The 21,815-nt window shown below is 58.6% G+C and overlaps 1 protein-coding gene across 6 annotated transcripts in view; it reads left to right on the forward strand.

Moving 5' to 3' along the window:
• CCDC57 (coiled-coil domain containing 57) overlaps positions 1-21,815 on the forward strand; it is a 105,273-nt gene that overhangs the window by 19,870 nt on the left and 63,588 nt on the right. For all 6 annotated transcript variants that reach the window (XM_058703735.1, XM_058703736.1, XM_058703737.1 and 3 more), the window contains exons 5-11: positions 681-782; positions 2,162-2,319; positions 2,424-2,498; positions 6,200-6,400; positions 10,057-10,215; positions 14,517-14,679; positions 15,338-15,466. In XM_058703735.1, coding sequence (XP_058559718.1) covers positions 681-782; positions 2,162-2,319; positions 2,424-2,498; positions 6,200-6,400; positions 10,057-10,215; positions 14,517-14,679; positions 15,338-15,466 — 987 coding nt within the window. The remainder of the gene's footprint in view (positions 1-680; positions 783-2,161; positions 2,320-2,423; positions 2,499-6,199; positions 6,401-10,056; positions 10,216-14,516; positions 14,680-15,337; positions 15,467-21,815) is intronic.

Consider the following 21,815-nt stretch of genomic DNA (forward strand, 5'->3'; position numbering starts at 1 on the left):
GGGGAAGGGAAGGGCACGGTAGCCGGAAGTCCCGGAGAAACAGCGGGCTGCCCATCTGAACCAGGCTCACAGCTCACTGGTGGTGCACAGTGAGTGTTCTAGCCTCATGATCCTCATGATGCCGCAGCGATGTTTTAGGTTCAGCCTGTGGGGGGAGCTTGGGGGACAGGAGGCGGCCTCCTTACAGAGCAGGCCTCACGGACCGTGGTTGCCACGTCAGGACGTGTGGGATGGGCCTCTCTACTGCCCATCCTGGCGAGGAGCCAGCAGGGAGCACAGGACGCGGGCGGGCTCACGGTGGCGTGGGTGTGCTACGTGGAGACGCAGCGGGAACCACCCGGAAAGCTGTCGGCAGCGCTGCGCCCGTGCAGGGGCAGGATGAGCGGACCGGGGTCCCCGTGCCAAGCCCCCAGCGGGTCTTTGTCTGTGTGCCCCCAGGACAGGCCCAGTGGCTCAGCGGGTGCTCACGTCCATCGAGGCAATCTGACACCACGGGCCCGCTGAGGTGCTTTAGACGAGCGTGACAGGCCGTGTCTCCGCTGCTGGCGTGGCGCCCCTGCCACCAGGGAGGATCTCTGCGTCCTGCCGGCTTCGGGCCCGCCTGCCTGGCGCCTGGTCGTGGCCGTGATTTCTGCTTGGGCAACGCCGCCTCTTCTCACCGCGGTCCCTTCCTGATTCAGGAGCTGCTGCTGGAGCTGGAGTCCGAGATGCAGAAGAGGGAGCACGAGTTCCGCCTGCAGGCTGACCGCATGAGCAACGAGGTCCTGACACACGAGCTCAAGGTGCGGCGGCCCTCGGGCCGTGACAGTTCCCGCTCGGGAGCAGGGAGGCCGCCTCTGGGCCGGGCGGCGGGGTGATGCGACAGGAGGGCTGGTGCCACTGCTCTGGTTGCCCCTGCCTGGGGAAGTGGGCTCCCACCCGGGTAGGCTGTCCCCCCGATGCCCGCTAGACCCCCCCGCCATCCACCTGTGTGCTCCACGAGCTCGGCTGGGCCGGTGGGGGGTGGTGCGCATCCGTTTCGGGCGGAGGAGGCCAGGCCAGTGGTTGGGGTTCGTGTGCGGCTCTTGCCCCCGGCCAGGGTGCTGGCCGCCCTTCCTCAACGTGGCTTCTTTAACACACCAGCCAGGTGCTGCTGGGGCACACTAGCGTGCACGCCCGGCCTTTGGCACGGACGCAGGGACCGGCCCTGAGGGAGTGGGAGGTGGCGGGGGGGAGCGGGAAGCAGGGCTGGCACCTGGCCCGAGGCCACCACCCGTGTGGGTTACACCACGTGGGCGTTCAGCAGGTGCCTGTGAGAGACCCCTGCCGTAGTGCCCAGTGAGGGTCTTCCCAGGCCGCCAGCCTTCCCACGGTGCCGCGGTCCAGGGGGCAGCACCCAGTCAGCCAGGGGCCCCGAGAACCCTGGCAGCTCTGCGTGGCTGTGTCTAGGCCGGGCAGGGCCCAGCCCAACCTCACCGTCTGGTCGAGACCCTAGCTCTTCCCTTAGTGCCAGCCGCGCCCCCCCTCCCCCCCCCCCCCGCCAAGGGGCACCTCTGCATGGGTACCGCAGCCCCACCCCCAGAAGGCCCCACAGGGACCCTCACGAGGCCGCCTGGTGACTTCTAGGAGGGGCCAGACAGCAGGCAGCACACGCGGGGCCGCACCCTGGGCTCCACGGTGGGGTGGGCGTTGCCGTCAGCGGAGGGCGGCAGGGGTCGTGGGGCCGGGGACACGCACGTTGCAGGCCCGCCCCTCCCCCGTCTGCCCTGCGGGGCTGTTACACAGGCCGCGGCTGACACACACCAGCTGATCGGGGTGCTGCAGCCATTACGTCACCCGCAGCTTACGGCTGAGGAGACCGAGGCCCCGCAAGGTTCTTCTAAGATGGAGCGTGTGGGGAGCGCGGTCTTCCACTCTCTACCTAAGCGCTGGATTCGAGTGTTTAGTATTCACCGATGAGGCAGGAGGCCAGGTGCGACCGTAGCATTGTGCCGTAGCATTGTGCCGGCGCCAGTGGGCCGCGGGCCCGCCCAGGTGGCCGCGCTGCCCCGCACGTTCGCTGCGCGCTCCTCATGCGTGAGCACGGCCTCGCGGTTTTGTCGCCTCTTGGATTGTAAGGTTTTTTCTCTTTCCTCATGTTGTTCCAGTTTCAGCCTCATTTTGGATTCTCTCTCCCTCGAAGGTTAAACTGTTGGACAAGGAGCTCGCAGCTCTGAAGGAAGCTGCAGCACGGGCCGCGGAGTCGCTGCGGAGCGCCGAGGCCGCGAACTCGGAGCTGCGGGACCAGCTGCAGCGCGGCGGGCAAGAGCTCAGGGACCTGGCGGCGGCCAAGGACGCACGGTGCGGAGCCGCGCCTGCCTCCTGGGGCCGGGCCCGCGGTGGGGGGGGGGGGGGGGGGGGGGCGGGGGGCTCTGCTTTTCCCGCTAACGCTTCCTCCGCCTCAGGATCAAGGACTTAGAAGGCCAACTTCACTCGGAGCAGCAGGCCAGGAAGAAGGAGGAGGAGGCGTTCAGGAGGAAGTGAGTGTCCGCCCTGGTGCGCGGGGTTGGGTCCAGGCGGAGGCTGCCGTCAACCTGGGCCGTCTGGCCTTTGAACTCACTGCTCGGGATTTTCTCAGTGGTGCTCAGGCTTTTTGGCGTTTCAAAACTTTTAAACTTAAAAGTCGTGTTGACCAGTTTGTTAATTTTAGATTGCAGCAACAAACGTCACTGTAGCGATAAGGGCGCCTCTCGTTTTCCTTGCGGCCCCGCGCCCTCTGGCTTCTCAGGAGCCCCCTCTTCCTGCCGAAACGCTGATCGCTTACCTCGGTGTGGGCCGTGTGCCCCCCGCTGCCTGCTGGGTGTCGGGGTGGCCCAGTGGGTAGGCGGCGGGCCCCCTGGGGCAGCGACCCTAACGAAGCGCTTGGTGGCCCGCCCAGGCTGAGGCGTGTGAGGCCAGCGGGACGAGGAGGGCGCAGAGAAGGCACAAGGCTTCCGGGCGAGCCCGTGCCCTCGGGAGCAGCCCGGGCGAGCCCGAGGGGGCAGCGTGGGTCCGGCCGTCCAGCTGCTGAGGGACTGCCTCCCGTTCCCTTTTCCGGAGAAGCAGCACGAGACTGCATGTGACGCACGCGTGTGGTGATGGGGAAGCTAGTCGGGAGCGAGAACGCGGGGGGCTGTGGAGCAAGGGCGACCCGGGGGCATTCGTGTGGCCGTGGTGTTTGTGCAGCACGTGCTCGCAGAGGAGAAAAGCTTTACAGCCCGTGTGCTGCCCGTTTTCACCCGGAGTTAGAGCCCCCTGAGCTGGGAGCTGCCTTCCGGACACCATCGACCCGTATCCACCTCGGCCCGGGCCCTGCGCACACGACTGAGAGGGTGGGCCTCACTTGTGCGCTCCCGCTGGTGGCGTGTGGGTGCCACAGGCACTGCAGACCGTGGCCTTGCTCGAACCCGTAGGCCGGTAGTGTTAGGACCTCTCGCTTGGCGTGCTGTGGCCACTGGCCTTTGGCTTGGGCGGCCGTGGAAGAATTGGGCGCTTTCAGAGTCCTTTGAATCATAAACTGAAATAATTTAAAAAATAAATATAATTAAAAAAACTTATCTCTGAGAGAGAGACAGAGTGCGAGCAGGGGAGGGGCAGAGAGGGGGAGACACAGAATCCGAGGCAGGCTCCAGGCTCCGAGCCGTCGGCCCAGAGGCCGATGGCGGGACCGGAACCCACACACCGTGAGATCGTGACCTGAGCCGAAGCCAGACACTTAACTGGCTGAGCCCCCCAGGCGCCCCTAATTTTCAGCATATCAGAACTGTTGGCATCAAGAGGTAAAAGTGTTCAGGAGCCCCTGGCTGGCTCCCTCGGTGGAGTGTGCAGCTCTTGGTCTCAGGGCTGTGAGTTCGAGCCCCACACTGGGGGAAGAGATGACTTTAAGATAAAATCTCTTGAAAAAAAAAAGAAGTAAAACTGTTTGGTTACGGTTTAAAATGTATTGAAACAGGGGCGCCTGGGTGGCGCCGTCGGTGAAGCGGCCGACTTCAGCCAGGTCACGATCTCGCGGTCCGTGAGTTCGAGCCCCGCGTCGGGCTCCGGGCCGACGGCTCGGAGCCTGGAGCCCGTTTCCGGTTCTGTGTCTCCCTCTCCCTCTGCCCCTCCCCCGTTCATGCTCTGTCTCTCTCTGTCCCAAAAATAAATAAAAAATGTTGAAAAAAAAAAAAATTAAAAAAAAAAATGTATTGAAACAATCCCTACCATTGATTTAAAAGTACAAGAACCAGCCTTACGTATAACTTTCCTTTTTCTCCTGCCCGTACTCCCATTTTTACCTGACTTCCTCAGGACCTTTGTCTGAATATAATGAATTTTTTTGCACTTCAGAAATTTGAACTCCGTCACCTCTAACAACAATATGTAGATTTACGTAAACTAAAAACGACATTGACTGGGGTCACCAGGCTTTAGGTGTTCTGAGAGGGTTCTAAGTGCAGGTCTTACGATAGTAGTATGTACTTTACAAAACAACATACCATAAAATTCAGTAATTACTAAGTAAACTGTAAAGTCTCCTTAGGAACGCCCCTCTCATGAGGCAAGACGTCCCCATTTCAGTTTGCAAGCAAACTGTGTAGGGCTGCCACCTCGTCTCACTCACGGCCAGAGGGCAGCTAGGTGGGTTCTCTGCCGCATCTCCTGGGCTCTGAGCGCCTTCCGGTTACGTGCCTGGATCCACCTGCTGGCTTCTCATCCGGAATGGTGTCGTGTCCTGTGTCTGCTGCTCATGGGGCAGCGCCTCCACGTCTGTGGCTGGCCACGTGTGTGCGTACGTTCAGCAGGACCATCCACGTTCTCTGTTTCCAGAAGCTTAGATAAGAGGCTTTTTTAAGACTTACTCTGTGACCGTTCCATAGACCAGGTGTCTTTCCACTCAGCGATACTTTGTGTCTGGGAAGCTGGGACGTTGTGACTCGAGCGCGTTTGCCAACACGATGTTTACACAGTAAGATGGTTTTTATTTTGTCTCAAGCTTTACCATTTCTCTCTAAGACCTCAAGCTTGCAGATTTAGGGAGAACGTTCACCAGACCACCTAAACGGCAAAACCCACCTTCGCTGTGAAACCATTAGCTGGTCAGGTGGCTCTGCGAGACCGCATCTCTTCATTTTTCAGTCCAAGCAAGTGAATTTGTCTGTGTTTGGAGGAGTGTCACTGAAACACCGAGAATTCTAGGACACACCTCGTAAGATGTCACGTCCTAAAGCGGTCCAGACGAAGGCAAATTCGCACTAGCGTACTTGGCACATTTTAAAGCGCGTTATCGGCACACGCGGATGCTTCGCCTCGGAACCTGCCGTGGGATGATGCAGCGTCACAGGCGGCAGATGGGGCCACGGCGACGGAAGGATGGGGCCACGCGGTGCAGTTGGAAATGACTACTCATTTCACCAGCCGTCACGATCGGACTTTCCTGGTTTGACGCAGGGAAGGGTATGTGCTGCCAGAAAGTAACAGGCACGGCAGCCAGCGTGTGTTCGTGTCTTTGCCGATAGAAGGTAGAAAATCCTGACCAGGTTGCAAGGTGGGTAAGATGAGGCTTGATTGTAGTTAGAACGAAAAGTACATAATGTGACCTGACAGAAAGGCTTCACCATTTCACTGGGAGATGCTGGTGGAATCTAAAAGAAACCACTAGACTTATATTTTTGGGGCTTTCAACTTTTCACTGAAACCAAGTGGAAGAAAAGCATAGAAAGGGCTGAGCGTTGCCAGTCAGATGTGCACACGACACCTGCCAATTTGGTGTGGGGTCAAGACGGGCGTCTGTTCTGGTGATGGAATTCTGGTAAGTTTGGCGTCTCCCAGCAGAGACCGAAGCGGCCGCCGTCCCCCGGTCCCCAGTCACAGGGACGGCATCCGGGTCCTGGACCGATGGACAGTGACGGCCACGTCCCACCTTCAGGGGCTGCTAGGAAAACCGGTGAGGGTGCTAGTGATGCTGCTTTGCCGGAGCCCCGGCTTCCGGGGCTTTTCTTCCGGGGGTGCTGAGCTCCAGAGTCGGGCCAGGGGCCCTCTCAGCCAGCGTCCACCCGGCGAGTGTCCACGCGGCTGGGGGGCTGGAGCTTCCTTGGCTGAGGACATGAGCACGACAGCCCCAGGTCCAGGGTACGAGCAGGAGCGAGGAAACCGCGGGCGAGGTGCCTGGGGACTGGAGCGGGGCCCACGCCAGCTGCCGGGGCACCTGCTTGTGTTTCAGGCACGAGGCGCTGGACCACCTGGCCAGGGAGAAGGACGCGGTGCTGGTGGCTATGAAGGGTGCCCACGTGGAGCAGCTGCAGGCGCTGGAGGCCAGGGCGCTGGAGTTGCAGGCCCACGGCGACAGCCTCGAGCTGCAGCTCCGCGGGGCAGAGCGGAGGCAGGCCGAGGCCTTGAAGGAGAAGGACGCCGCCATGGACAAGTGAGTGTGGGCGGGCGGGCGGGCCTGGGCGCGTTCCTCGGGCTCTCTGGTTGTTGTCTTCCACCGTTTCTCGTCCTTTTCTTTTTTTGAAATGGTGTCGTTGCTATGTATGCAGTCATTGTGGCAAAATACACACAACATAAAATTTTCCGTCCTAACCACTTGAAGCCACAGTTCGCCGGCACGGAGCACGCGCGCGTTCTTGTGTGCAGCCTCCACCGCCGTCCGTCTCCAGACTGTGTCTCAGAAAGTGGACGCTGTCCCCGCTAAACCCCAGCTCCCCCCTCCCCCTGCCCTGGGGCCCACCATCTCCTCTCTGTCCCTGTGAACTTGACTCCTGCAGGTCCCCCATATGAGTGGGATCCTGTAGTACCTGCCTTTTTGTGACTGGATTGTTCCACTTGCCGAGATGTCTTCAAGGTCCGTTCATGTAGCCTGTGATAGGAGTCCCTTCCTTTTTTTTTTTTTTTTTTTTTTACTTTCAAGACAGCGTGAGCAGGGGAGAGGGGCAGAGGGAGAGAGAATCTTAAGCAGGCTCCACGCTTAGCTGGATCCCATGAGCCTGGGACCATGACCTGAGCCAAAATCAAGAGTCAGACACTCAACCAACTGAGCCACCCAGGAGCCCCAAAGATTCCCTTCTTTTTCATGGCTGAGTAACATTCCGTTGTGTGGATGGGATAGTTTCTTTTTCCGGTCATCTGTCAACGGACATTGGGCTCATTTCCACATTTTAGCTATTGTGAATAGTGCTGCTGTGATCGTGGGTGTGCAAATATCTCTTCAGGTCTCTTCTTAGAATTGTTTTGGGGATATACCAGAAGGTCCATCGCTACGTGGTGATTCTACATTTAACTTTTGGAGGAACCACCGCCCTGTTTTCCACAGCGGATGCGCGGCTTTGCACAAAGATTCAAATTTCTCCATCAGCTGGTTTCTTCTTAAACCCATTTTTCTCTCCAGCATCTAAGCCAAGTCACGCCACGTAAGCAGCCGTGTTCGCCTGTGCAGTGTCCAGGCCGGCGTGTGTGCCCACGGGACCATCGGAACTGGACTCAGTCTCCTGGCTGCCAGTGAGGAAGAGGCTGTGTTTACTGACGATGGTTCAGACAGTTAAATCGGTCACTTCTAGGGTTCACCTTCCTTAGCAACTGGCTTTTCCTGTCTGTCTGGGAAATGTTTCTGGCTCTGCCGAGTTACATTTCCATTTTGGAGGACGATGGCTCTGACAACCACAGAATACAGGGAAGTCAGAGCTTATCCAGGAAGGTTTCCTTGGGTGGAGCGTGTGGTCTTGTTGTTTGATCTGTTCAATGCACGCAGCAGTAGTTGGAGAAGCAGAAGGGACAGTGTGATGGGCAAATGTGTTCCCGCTGTCCCTCCTGCTGGGAGGGCTCTGCCGGGGCCCTTCACGTGGCCGCTGTCGGGATCTACAGCGCTGCCTCGCGTGGAGGCCGTGGGCCGGCCCCCTTCTGCCTGCACTCGCCTTGCAGCGCATCCCTCCTTGTGTTCCTCCGTGCGACCCAGGGAGTGTGCTGTGGCCCAGTGCTGCCTGGGACCTCGCTGCCCGGGACAGTCCCTGCCCTTTCATACTGAGACAGAGGCTGTTTGAAAACCAGCAACGAAAACAGCCCGTATTTTGGGCTTGTTACTTCGTCCGGCCTATTTGTGATGATGAACGCCACAGTCGAGAAGCAGTGGCCCCAAGGTGGCTTTGAGAGAACCCGACCACGCCCTGTGCCGCCATGTAACCCACGATAGAGAGGCACGGCAGGCCACACAGGCTGTGCCACTTCCAGGGCCCACGGTTGAGGCGCAAAGAGATAGAGGGAATTATTTAACCCAGTGCATCCAAGATACTGTCGTGTTGCACAACATTAACAAGTAATCAGTATAAAAACTAATCATTTTTTACCTGACAAAAATTATTACTGAGATATTTTGTATTGTTTTGGTGCTAAATTTTGAAGCCACATCTCGGTTCGGACCAGCCATGTGCTCGGGAGCTGTGTGTGGCCCGTGGCCCCATGTTGAACAGCACGGGCCTGAGTGCTTGACTGCAGGGGTCCAGGACCTGGAAGGGTGGATCCTCACAGTTCCAGAGTGCGGACCTCACGGGGCTGGGTTGTTCTTGGCACGTTGGAGCAGGAACCGGGATCACATTCGGGAGAGCAGCAGAACCCTCGCGGTATTCAGATACTTGGTAGGTGTTCGCTGGAAACTGAGAAGAGATAAAAATATAGTTCCAGAGTTCTGGCGACTTCTCTCGCGGTTCGGGAGGCCCGACACACACACGGACTTGGTAGGAGCAGCGTCAGGGAGAAGAGGAAGTCCATACGGGACGTGCCTCTTGATGTTGTTTGAGGCCTGGGCAGGTGACTTCCCGGGCGGCCAGCTGCTCTGTTTCCCACCTGGAAAGTCAGAAAAAGCCCCAATGACCGGTTTACCTGCTGGCTGGCATCCTTTGCCCCTTAGAATAAAGTTGCTGGCGGGTGGGTGATGAGCACAGTTACACTTTAGAAATCCAGATCGGGTCCCGGGTGTTCTGTGTCCATCCAGCTTCTCCGTGACATGTGGCCGACAGCGTAGCCGGAGGAGATCGCGTACGTCCCCCGTCACGTCAGACACTACTCGGTGCCGAGGCCCAGATCCCGCGGGGATGTGGCTCCAGGGTAGCGCACACTGAGGGGCGCCCCCCAGAGCTTGGCCCTGGGGCCGAGCCCTCCTCTCCTGTCACCTGCAGATGTCTCAACTGGTTTCCAACTTTTAGCAGCCCTTTGTGATCTTAGGACAGGTTGTCTTAGGTAAGAGGTCAATATGAGTTTGTACGGATTGTACTAGAAATAATTTGTTCAACGTATGTGAAGAAAAACGGACTTTTTCCTGTGGCTAAGAATGACGCTGGAAACTGTATACTCGACAGCCTTTCTTACTCCTTTGAGAATGTCTGTGACTCCAGATTTATTCCATGCTGTTTCCAGGCAGGTTAGCGGTACAGCCCGCGGAATCTTGAGGTCCACTGGTCAGCCTTGATTTCCTCTCGAGGTGTGGGTTCTGTGCCTTTCCCCGTAAGGATGGGGAAGGAAACGGGCCAGGGCCACAAACGGGGTGAACGCACAGCAGGCGGCCTTTGTGCGTCAAGACTATCGCTTCCCTAGTCAGTATCTCTAGGTGTCGTTTTTCTTTTTGGGATATTTATCCAAGTGTAGTGATTCTACCAGGTGGCATAGGGGTTCCTGTACAACCTCGTTTTACTGTTCAGTTTGAAAACCTGTAGGAGCGTCTCCATGTTGAGGGGCTGCGTGCGGCGTGGCCCAGGTGAGCCACACGGCACCACCTCGAGACCACAGGCTCCGCCAGCCTCCGCGGCTCGCCTTTCCCTGCACGTCTGGCACGGACCTGGCACGTCGTAGGTGCTCAGTCGACGGCTGGGTGGGTGGCGTGGATGGTGGATACGTCTCGCGTGGGACCGTTTCCTGATTTAGGCAAGGAGGTCTCCACCCTGACGTGGAAGACACTCCGGTGTGCAGCGTACCCTTTGAGGGCTGCACGCGCGTGTGAGCCTGTGTGCTCGGGGCGCCGTGTACAAGAAAGCTTGAGCGAGCGAGCGAGCGAGCTCCACGCCCACGTTCACAGAGCTTCCCTCCTTCGTGCAGACTTCGTGAAGGGGCGTCGGCTCTAAAATCGGGCTGGGATGCCCAGGTCGCCCAGCTGTCCAAGGACCTGATCTCCAAGGACCTTCAGATTCAGGCGCTGCAGGAAGAGGCAGTGGAGCTCAAGGCACAGCTGGCCAGGTGCCAGCAGGACGTCGGAAGGTGACTGCCCCCGGGGACGTTCCCGAGATGCTCTCCTCACCGTGTGCCCCGTGGGGGCCGGGTGCCATTCTGGGTGCCAAGGGTACAGAAGGGAACGGAGTCGAGGCCCTGGCCTCACATCCTATTGTGGGGAAAAGACGAGAAACAGGACAGAGAAGGGGAGCGTCTGGTTGTGAGAAGGGAGAGCCAGCAGGATGGGCTGATGGGGGGCGGCCAGCGGAGGCCTTTCCCCGGAGCTGGTGTCGGGTCTGGAGCCGGTGCCGCGGCAGCTCTCCTGCCTGGTCCTGTGTGGGGAAGCACCTCTCCGTGTGTCCTGTCCCACCCCCGTCTCTTCTCATCCAGTGGATGAACGCTGGAGTGAGGGTCACGTTCTCTTTCTTGAGGAATAACTTAGATATGAGGAAACTCGTTCCGGCTGTGTGGTTGGAGTGCTGACCAGCATGAACACCTGTCAAGCAGGCCTGTAGTCAGGACCTGAAACCCTCCCACCGTCCGGCATGTCCTCACCGCCTCGCGGCCGCCGCCCACCTGCGCCGGCCCCGCCGCTGCGCATCCCTTCTGCCCCGTCCGCGATTCCGTCTCAACGGAGTCACGCAGCATCTGGCTTCCCGTGGTATTTATTCGGACATTTATTGCAGGTGTTCTGTTGTTCTATCTCAGTTTGGGGAATTGGTGTCTTTCAGTGAGTTTGCCCATCTCGTCGAATTGTTGACTTCAGTGGCATAAAATCGTGTACAGTGTTTGTGTGTTTCGTCTCTGACGTGTGCAGAGTCTGCGGTAACATCCACTCTTGTTTTGGATGAGTCTGGCTGGAGGCGTATCCGTTGTATCGGTCTTCTCTTTAAGTCTATTTATTTTGAGAGAGAGCACGAAAGGGGGAGGAGGGGCAGAGAGGAGGGAGACGGGGAATCCCGAGCAGGCTCCACACTGACAGCACAGAGCCCGACGTGGGGCTTGAACTCACGAACCGTGAGATCATGACGTGAGCTGAGGTCAAGAGTCGGACGCTCAACCACCCAGGCGCCCCAGTCACGAAGTCTTTTATTAATGATTTGCATTTAGGGTTGTTATGGCTTCTTTTATTTATTTTATTTTATCTTGTTTTACCGATGTAAGTGATCTCTGCACCCAGCGTGGGGCTCAAACTCCTGACCCCGATATCAGGAGCTGCACGCTTTTCTGACTGAGCCAGCCAGGCGTCCTGGGTTGCTGTGGCTTCTTGGTGACTGCCCCTCGATTAGCAGGAAGCAGCTGTCTTTATTCTGGATAGTCCTCCTCCTTGCTTGTCTGCTGTGTCTGATGTCAGTACGGCCACTTGGGTGCTTCCTGCCTGGTGTTTGCGTGCACACCCTTCCACGCACTGACTCTGACTTGTGCTGAGGTCAAGTGCATTTCTTACCGATCGCGCGTGCTGTGTCTTGCTTTTCCTGTCTCCCCTGACAGCTCTGCCCATTCACTGGACCGTTTAGATCATTTAATTTAATGCCAGGATTGATGTGTTTGGGTTTAAATCGCCAACCTGCAGTTGATTTTATATTTTCCTCGTATTTTTTGTTCCTTAAATTTTCTGCTTTTTAAAAACTCAGTCGAGGGGGTGCCTGGCTGGCTCAGTTGTTTAAATGTCCAGCTCTCGGTTTCAGCTCAGGTCATGATCTCACAGTTTGTGAGTTTAAGTGCTGCATCAGGCTCTGAGCTGATAGCGGGGAGCTGGCTTGGGAGTCTGTCTCTCCCTTTCTCTCTGCCCCTCCCCTGTTCGTTCGTTCTCTCTCTCTCTCTCTCTCAAAAATAAAGAGATAAATTTAAAAATAAATAAATAAATGGATAAACAGTTGAGTGTTTTTTAGGATTCCATTTTATTTCCACTGTTGTCTTATATAAACTTTTTTTTTTGTTTTTTTTTTGTTTTTTTTTAATTTTTTTTCAGCGTTTTTTATTTATTTTTGGGACAGAGAGAGACAGAGCATGACCGGGGGAGGGGCAGAGAGAGGGAGACACAGAATCGGAAACAGGCTCCAGGCTCCGAGCCATCAGCCCAGAGCCTGACGTGGGGCTCGAACTCACGGACCGCAAGATCGTGACCTGGCTGAAGTCGGACGCTTAACCGACTGCGCCACCCAGGCGCCCCTAAACTTTTTTATTTATTTCATGGTTGTTCTAAGATTCACAGAATGCATAGTTTGCCGTTAATAACGTCTAGCTCTTTGTATGTAATACAAAATCCTCACGACCTCCTGTTTCTCTTCACTCTCCTTTGCTGTTGTCGAACATTTTACTTTTGTGTACGTATATAATTACATATGTTGTTTTTGTTGCTTTGATCTGATAATGTCCTTTAATTACAGACAAAAATTGAAAGAAAAGCTTTATGCTTTTTCCAATATTTATTTCTGATGGCTTTTCATTTTTTAAAAATCAAATTTAGGGTCACCTGGGTGGCTCAGTAGTTTAAGTGTCTGACTCTTGGTTTCGTCTCAGGTCACGATCTTGTGGTTTGTGAGTTTGAGCCCCACTTTGGGCTCTCTGCTGACAGCACAGAGCCTGCTTGGGATTCTCTCTCTCTCTCTCTCTCTCTCTCTGTCTCTCTCTCTCTCTGTCTGTCTCTCTCTCTCTGCCCCTCCCCTGCTCATGTGCTCTCTCTCAAAAATAAAAAATTTTTAAAAATTAAAAAAAAAACAGTGAAATTAGAGAAAAGTCAAGTTGAAAGTTTCCATAAGGTGTAATCTTTCTTCAGCCCCCAGACGTCCTTTGACGCCCCTCCCAGTGCAGCCTTGCACTCAGCCCGTTTGTCCGAATTTCTTTGCCTTATCTTTCTGACGCGTGTTATTACTCGATGGAAAATTCCAGGCTGGTGGTGTTTTCTTCCCGTTGAAGACGACTTGTTCTCTCCTGGCACTCGTTGTTTCTCAGGAGGGTTCCGCAGGCACCCTTAGTTCCTCCGCACTGTTGTGCCTTTTCCTCTCGATTCGTGTTTTTCCCTTTATCGTTGGTTTGTGGTGATTTGATTGTTCGTGTATGTAGGTGAGGTTCTGCGTGCGTCGCCTGCCGCGGTTTCCACCGGCCTTTCTCTGCTTGCCCCCTTTCTCCTGGGAGTCCTAGGTGCCCGTGCGTTAGCATCCCCTCGGTCAGTGGCCTTTCTCGCTGCCGTGTGTTATCGGCCCACTGAGGCTGAGGAGTTTTCATTTTCACCTTTCTCTGTCTTACGTGTGTGGTTGCTTTCTGTTCCCGATCATATTCACGACGCGGTCCCATCCCTCTTGTTTCCAGGCCGTTCTCGCTTCCTTGCGCCTCTCGCCAGGCCCGCTGGTCGGAATGCGGTGCCCTTGTGCGGAGAGCGTCGGGGCTTGTCCGCTTCCTCCCGCACGCGCTGCCTTCTGTTCCGGCCGCAGCCGGTGGCGGCACAGAGCCTGCACACGGCGCCCTCAGGTCCCGACCGTCGGGGCCTCGCGCGGCCCGCGACTGCTTCCGCAAGGCCGGCAGGAGCCCCCCTGCAGCGGGCAGGACGGGGTCTTCCAGGGCCTCACTAAACAGGGGCCGCCTGTCCCCCGCGCTCACGCCCGGTCACACTCGGGAGACGTGTGCAGAGGCCCCCACCGCGTGGCGGGCGAGAAGTCCAGGGCCGGGCTGACGCTCGCTCTCTCACCCTCAAGTTTGCTCCCCCCCCCCCCCCCCCAGGGCCCACTGCACACGGCGTGCGCTGCCCCGTTCCAGCCCAAGGACGCGCGTGCCCCCATGGCACCGGGTTTCCTCCTGTGTCCCCTCCGCTGGGACCTCTGCAGACCCGCGTTCCGTGGACGTGGGGCTGCTGGCTTTCGGAGGTCTCTCTCTGGCCTTGCGGCTCCGTGCGCTCTGTGCTGCACACGCCCCCGAGCTCTCCGGGGTCGCTCTCCGCAGCTCCAGGACCCTCGCACCTTCTCCAGTGGAAGCAGCTTTCGTGCTTTTCCTCAAGTTTGTTCGTTTCTTCCCTTCTCTTTCTTGGTTCTTCTCTTTCTTGAGGCTGATCTTCCGTGCTGCTGGTCTCCTCGGTTCCCGGGCGTGCCTGCTGTCTGCCCGGCTCTGACCCCGAGGCTCCCCGTAGACTCCACTTATCCTCCGTGTCTACACGGCAGAGACTCGTCCCGGCTGCCGTGCCGCGAGACCGTCGCGTGTCAGCACGCGCGGGCCAACACGGGCCGGCCCAGCGGGGCCCCGGGAGGGACCCGAGCGCGGGCGGTGGCGCCTCCCCGCGCTCTGCTGCCTGCCACACGCCTTTGCTTCTCACGTGCGAGGGGACGGGCCTCAGGGGGACGTCGGCGTCCCCGCAGGTACAAGCAGCAGCTGCTGGCGGCGGTGGAGCGGGAGCAGTGCCTGCGCCGCGACAAGGTGCAGCTGGAGCTGGACTGGCGACACCGCTGTGACAGTCGCGAGAGGGACCACTACCGCGCGTCTGAGGACTTGCTGCAGGCTCTGACTGCCGCGCGGGACCAGGTCTGTGCCCCGCGTGGCCCTCGCACTCCCTCCTGCGCTGTGGCACCGGTGGCGGGGGGGGGGGGGGGGGGCGGGGCGGGGAGGCGGCCCTGGGCTCGCGAACCCCGCCGAGCAGTTTGACTCACAACAAAAATTACAGCAGCGGAAGGTGTCCCTGTCCTGCCCACCAGCCTTTTACCCGTTTGTTTCTTTTAGAGAGAGTGAATGCACGTGAGCAGGGAACGGGCAGAGAGAGTGAGAGAGAGAGAGAGAGAGAGAGACAGAATCCTAAGTAGGCTCCAGGCTCTGAGCCGTCAGCTCAGCGCCCAACACGAGGCTCAAACCCACAAACCGTGTGATCGTGACCTGAGCTGAAATCAAGTCAGTCGCTCAACAGACTAAGCCACCCAGGCCCCCCGGCTGTTTTATTTTTTATGGCGTCAGCCTGTTTCCCATTAAGAAAACAGCGCCAGGAGGATCCCTGCCCCCTGTGCACAGGGGACCGGGCGGAAAGGGCCGCACCCTGAGCCTGATGCTGCCGCCCGGCCAGCCCCGACCGCCGCCTGGTCCTGGGCCGGGGGGGGCGGGGGGGGGGGGGCGCTCCCTCACGCGCCTGCTCTCTGCTCCCAGGAGCCTCGTGACTCTTCCGACACGAACCGACTCCCCCATGTCTCCCCAGGTTGCTGCCAAGCTCCAGGAGACAGAGCGGACGCTGTGTGACCAGGAGGTGGTGCTGAAGGCCTTGACCCTTGAGAGAGACCAGGCCGTGCAGGCGTTGAGGACACGCGGGCTTCTTCCTGAGAAGGAGGTGCGGGTCGGCACGGCCGCCCCCCGCCCTGAGCCTCCCCCGGGGACGCCCCTCCCTAGCCCTCTCCTGCGCCTCCCCCGCCCCCCCAGCCGTGGTGGTGGGAGAGCGGTCCCAGCGGCACCCAGTCTCCTCAGGCGTCGGCACAACGGGGGCCAGTCTGACACCTGAAGGAGCTGAGGTGACTCTGGACTCAGAGTCCAGATTTCAAGCGGACCCCACGTTGAAATCTCAGACCCCGCCTTCAGACATCACACCGCGCAGACGCTTAGCGTGAGGTCGTGTTTCATCCGCGGAGCTGTCGCGGCAGGTCGCCGTGTGCCGCCATCCCGCCATCCGGGTGCTGCCCGAGAGCCTCGTCTGTGGCCCTGGGTCCTCTGACGCCGAGGCCGGTGCCGCAGCCCCAGAGACGCAGGGACCCCGCGTAACAGTGTGCAAGGAGCGGAGCTGGGCTGCGAGCCCGGATGCCCGAGGGCCACGGTCGGTGGGGGGGGGGGGGGGGGGGGGGGCAGCCTGAGGCTGGGGCGGTGAGAGCAGGAGAGGCTGGTGGGGGAAGACTCCTCCAGGCCTGTGAAGAGTTCTTGTTTCTTGTTTTATATGCAGCGAAACGCACAGACCTTCAGGGCACAGGTCAGTGAGTTTGACGTGAAGGACCCATGGGCCCAGCCCTCCAACAAAATGCAGAGCATGTCTGTCACCCTGGAAAGTTGGCCGCACCCCTTCCCGTTGGCCCCCTGCTCACCCCAAAGGCAGCAGCCGCTTGGACTTCTAGCTGGTTGTAGGGACCCGGGTGGGCAAGGTTTGCTCTAAGTTGATGCAGTGGCCACATGTCTGTAGACCCGGCTTCTAACTGGTGTTAAGATGTTGGCAATTTGGGGCACCTGGCTGGCTCAGTCGGTGGAGGGTGCAGCTCTTGACCTCAGGGTCGTGAGTTCGAACCCCACACTGGGTACAGAGATCACTAAAGAAAAAGGGTATCCGTAACTTGTCCTAACCTGTGTGCAGAAGCCAGGACCTCTACTTGTCTCAAGGGTTTTAGGTTCTACCACAGAGTCAGAGGGGACATTTGATGATTCTGTCATGGTCACTCGTGAGAATTGTCAGAACGCAGGAAACGGATCCCGTGTCTGTGTGGGCATCTGGGCAGGAGCCTCTGCCCCAGAGAGAACGTGGTGCTGGAGGCGGAGGTTTCTTCAGGCCTCGGCATCACAGGGTGGGAAGGCCCGTGGGGAAGGATCAGCGGGTGGCGGGGACACCGGTGTCCTTCCTGCCACGTCGCTGGCCCCAGAGCCAGATCACTTCCTCATTTTAAAAGTTGTAAATAAGGCTTCCTGTCCTGCTAGCTTTGTCGGTTTTGGTGCTGACTTTGGAGAATTCAGCGTGCCATCAGACATCCAGGAGGGTATCTCAGGGTGCAGCAAAGGGCTCTTTTGTGACTAAAGCCTGGGTCTCTCCGGGGAGGTCAGAACTAACAGGTTAGACTTTATCCCAGAGACACGCAGCTTCACCCGTGGTGTCTGAGCCACCTGACATACAGCCGTGGCCGTTTTCTCCCCACACAGATCTCGCTGACGGATAGCTGGCCAGAGCCTGACGCTGACTGAGATGCCTGTGGGTTGCACGGTGGCCCTGAAGGGACAGGCTCCAGTCCTAGCCGCCAGCTCTTTGAGATGCAACCTTACTTGGAAATAGGGTCTGTGCGGATGTAACCAGTGCAGATGAGGTCACGCTGGAGCAGGGTGGGCCCTAATCCAATATGACCGGCCTCCTGATAAAAAACACCACGTGGAAGACAGAGACGCAGGGAGAGGGCCACGCGCCAACAGAGGCGGAGGTGGGAGTGGCGTGGCCCCAAACCAAGGGACACCAGGGTTCTCTGGTAAACACTAGAAGCTGGAGGAGGGAGGAAGGAGTCTCACCAGAGTCTCCGAGGTTTGCTCCCAGCCTGAGGCGTGTGCCCCGTAACGAACCCCGGCCCGTCGTGGGGCTCGCCTCGGGGCCCCTGAGGGAAGCCGTGTCGCCGGGCTGCTGGGAGGTCTGGGAAAAGCCCACACGGGAAGGTGCCGGCCTGACCCTGCCTCGGACCCCATCCTCCTGGTCCCAGGGCCGTTTGTTCAGTAGTCTGACCTCCGTCCCTTCACGAAAAGTCACTCAGCCAGTTGTGCCGGGTGACGGAGGAGCTTCGGAAGTGCTCGGGAAGACCTTCCCAGCGGGGCAGCCTCTCCCACCCGCCGTGTCAGCCGGGGGGGGGGGGGGGGGGGGGCGTGCAGACCGGGCCCCGCCTTCTTGCACCGGGGCCACGTGGGCCAGGCCGTGGGTGCGCAGCGCGCAACTCCCGTCCTCGCCGGCGGTGGCCCGTGCTCGTTGCGGAGTGGGGTGGGGGGACCCGGGGCCTCTGGCCATGCCCTCCGAGGACGGCACTCAGCCCACGGTTGGTGTTCGAGGCGGGCTGGGTGCCGGGAGTCCCGCCGAGAAGGTTGTAGCCCGCCAGCCACGCCGAGAAAACACTTCACTCCTGTCCACAAACGCGCACACATTTGACCCCGTGTCGGGAGCCGGGAGCCAAGGCAGGCGGGACGCAGCGGGACGCGCCCCAGGGCTGTGCGCAGGCGTCAGCTGGCGTGCCGCTGCGGTCTCAGAGCCGGGACCGGGGGTGGGAGCTGTACGCTGGTCGGGCTGACACGGTGGGATGAGCCTCTGATGCGAGCCCTGCAGGAGGCGGGGCGCCTGTGCTCCCGCTTCGTGGGTGTCAGCACGTCGGTGCTGAGGCTGCCTCGCGGGCGTAGAGGCGGGTCCTGGGCAAATACGAGGTCAGGGGCAGCGGGCGGGGTCTCTAAGGAAAAGTCGGGGGGATGAGCCGTGAGGTCCCCGCTGTGCCGCCCGGCTGCGTCTTACCTGTGTGGCGGCCCCTTCCCACTGGCACCGCTCGGCACGGAGGTGCGCGTGGGGCCTCAGCGGGGACCGCATCAGTCACGCCCCCGGTGGTAATCCCAGGCTCCGGAGGGCAGGCCCTCCCCGTGCAGAGCTGCAGGGGAGAGAAGGCAGCCCCGGGCCACGGAGGCTCTGGCGCCACGCGACGTCACAGGTGAGGTCGTGCCTCCTGGAGCTGGCTGGGCTGCCCGGGGGTTTTGGGGCTGATGCTGTCGTTCCACTTCATAGACGAGGAAGCCAAGGCCCTGTGAGGGTGGTCCCTGCCCCACGTGTGGCGGAGGGACGTTTGAGCGGGGCCAGGCCAGCGCCAGGGCCGTCGGGTTCTGCTGTCGTGCCCGCGCGGGAGCAGCTGTGAGGTTTTGCCCAGCAGCCACGGAATGCCGTGGCGGGCACGAGAGCAGGAAAACAGGTCGCCCCTCCTGTCAGCAGTGTGAGCGGCGAGCGGGGGGCGGAGGAGTCGGGGCTGGAAGGCAGGGCAGGCGCAGAGCAGAGCCCGCGAAGGCCTCGACGCCTCGACGAGGGGTGTGGGAAAGCTGGGTCCGCACTCGGTAGAAGAGCTAGCTTCCTACTGGAAGGAGAGGGAACGTGTGGCCACTGCAGGAATTCGACAGTTTCAGTTTAGGGGAGTGGCCTTGGGGACCAGGTGGACCCGGGGCCCAGCTCGGCTCCCGTGTGGCCTCCGTGGCGCTTTTGTGAGATGCGAGCGAGTGCCTGGAGCAGGGTGGCGGGTTGAGCACGTGGCGGCAGCACGGACAGCGTGGTGGTCGGGTCACCCCTCGTTAACTCGAGCGTCACTTCCTGCATCTGATGCGGGCTCTTTGCGAAGCATTAAAGGGGGCCTGTGACCCAGCACCTGGCCCGCTGCTGGCACCAGCTGGGGGAGCCCGCTCGCGGGGCGTGGGGGGCGTGTTACCACTCCTGAGGACATGGAGGTCGTACATGGTCGCACCGTGCAGGCGTTCTGGTGTTTTCTTTTTTATTTTTTTTATTAAAAAAAAATTTTTTTAATGTTTATTCGTTTTTGAAAGAGAAAGAGAGCATCAGCAGGGGAGGGACAGAGAGAGAGGGACACACAGAACCCGAAGCAAGCTCTAAGCTCTGAGCTGTCAGCACAGAGCCCAACGCAGGGCTCGAACTCACAGACGGTGAGATCATGACCTGAGCCGAAGTCAGACGCTCAACCGACTGAGCCACCCAGGCGCCCTCTGGTGTTTTCCTAGTTACTGCTCTCTCTGGATCTCGGTATGTGTCCCTGTGCACGTGCTGTTTCTGTATAGTCTGTGTTGTGCTGTATAACTGGGATTCCTTGTTTTCATTTCTCCAATCATTATGTTTCATGTCATTGTAATTCTTCAAGACACTTCGCAAATGGTTGTGTATTTTACCATGTGGCCCTCCTCTTCCCAGCGGCTGCTGAGGTGACTGGCACCTGTCACCCTAAGGCTGCACAGGCACGTGGGTGCCTCCCTCTGAGCTCGGTAGCAGCTCACCTTCTTGGGTAGTGAGGTGCCGCAGGGCTGGCCAGAGCCCTCCTGGTGCAAGCAAGGGGGGCCAGCCGCCAGCCGGAGAGTGAGGAACTACCGTGTGTGTGTGTGTGTGTGTGTGTGTGTGTGTATGCGCGCGCGCACGCGCACGCGCGCGCCCATGGCACCTGGGGCGGCCCACCTGCCTGCTCGCAGGGTCAGCGGCGGCAGGCAGGGAGAGGGGTTGCAGGGGAGGAGGCCGGCGCTGTCTGTGGGAGGGGGGCCCTGCAGGGGAGGAGGCTCTGTCTGGGGGGTGGGGAGTCCCTGCAGGGGAGGAAGCGGGCGCGGTCTGTAAGTGCACATCCCTGAAGGTGGGGGCCCTGCCGGGGCTCATGCAGGCCAGGCCAGGCCGCAGGGCTCAGTTACCTGCCCCCTTGTGTCGGGCACCCCGGTCCTGTGCTGGCATGGCGGCAGATGCTGGCTTCCTGGAACTCGTCTGATTTTCTGGTTGTTTGCAGCCAGAAGCAGGTCCCGCTGCGGTGAATCCTGGTGGTCAAAGGTAGCGGCCTGTCTCGCTGTCATTTGGAAGGACACAGGCACTGACTGTAGGATTCCGAGGCGGTAGGGCTTTTTCCTTCCTGTGTCTCGGGGCTCCCGGTGGCTCTTGTGAGAAGTTGGCAGAAACCTCGTATTTGCCCCTGTGCATGCCACCTAATATGCTGTGTTCCTCGGATTGCTCTTCTGGTCCTTTTTTCTCTTTATCTGTGATTTTTTTAGCAAGTTGATTATGATGTACTTTTTGGTATGATTTTCTTTGTGTTTATTTTGCTTTGGGTTTCAGTGGACTTCTTGGGTCTGTGGACTTGTTTTCATCAAATTTGAAAATATTTTGGCCAGGGGCACCTGGATGGTTCCGTCGGTCAAGCGTCCGACTTTGGCTCAGGTCATGATCTCATGGATCATGGGTTCGAGCTGAACGTCAGGCTCTGTGCTGGCCGCTCGGAGCCTAGAGCCTGCTTCAGATTCTGTGTCTCCCTCTCTCTGTCCCTCCCCTGCTTGCTCTCTGTCACGTGCTTTCTCTCTCCCTCAAAAATAAATAAACGTTGAAAATATTTTGGCCAATATGTCCTCTGCCTCCTGTATCTGGGTTCTTGGGTCCTTGCCCTCAGCCGGCTCCATGCTGTTCTCAGGGTCACCAGGCCTCTGTTGACTCTCTTTTTGGCCTTCCCCTCTGCTTGGCTGAATGCTTTCTGTTGCTGTGTATCCGCACTCACTGACCCTTTCTCCTGTGACGTCTGGTCTTAGGCCGCCTCTCTAGTGAATTTTTTTTTTTAATTTTTTTTTTAATGTTCATTTATTTTTGAGACAGAGAGAGACAGAGCATGAACGGGGGAGGGTCAGAGAGAGAGGGAGACACAGAATCTGAAGCAGGCTCCAGGCTCTGAGCTGTCAGCCCAGAGCCTGACGCGGGGCTCAAACTCATGGACCGTGAGATCATGACCTGAGCCGAAGTCGGACGCTTAACCGACTGGGCCACCCAGGTGCCCCGTGAATTTTTTTTTTTTTTTTAAGTTTATTTACTTAGAGCATGAGCAGGGGAGGGGCAGAGAGAGAGAGAGACGGAGAGAGAGAGAGAATCCCGAACAGGCTCTACCTCGTCAGTGCAGAGCCTGACACGGGGCTTGAACCCACAAACGGTGAGATCGTGACCTGAGTCGAAATCAAGAGTCAGACGCTTAACTGACTGAGCCCCTCAGGGGCCCCTCCAGTGAATTTCTTATTTCAAATAATATCTTTCTCATCTCTGCAGAGGCTGTTGTGTTCTTGTCAAATTATCTCCTGTTCCTCTTCCTTTCACATTCCTGTTTTTCTTCAAACCCTTGAGCATATGTATACCTACAACCGTATCGAAGTCGTGGGCACCACTGGGAGCATCTTCACGGCTGGTCTGTGTTGTA

The sequence above is a fragment of the Neofelis nebulosa genome, chromosome 16 (genome assembly GCF_028018385.1).
Source record: "Neofelis nebulosa isolate mNeoNeb1 chromosome 16, mNeoNeb1.pri, whole genome shotgun sequence".
Taxonomy (NCBI): Eukaryota; Metazoa; Chordata; class Mammalia; order Carnivora; family Felidae; genus Neofelis; species Neofelis nebulosa.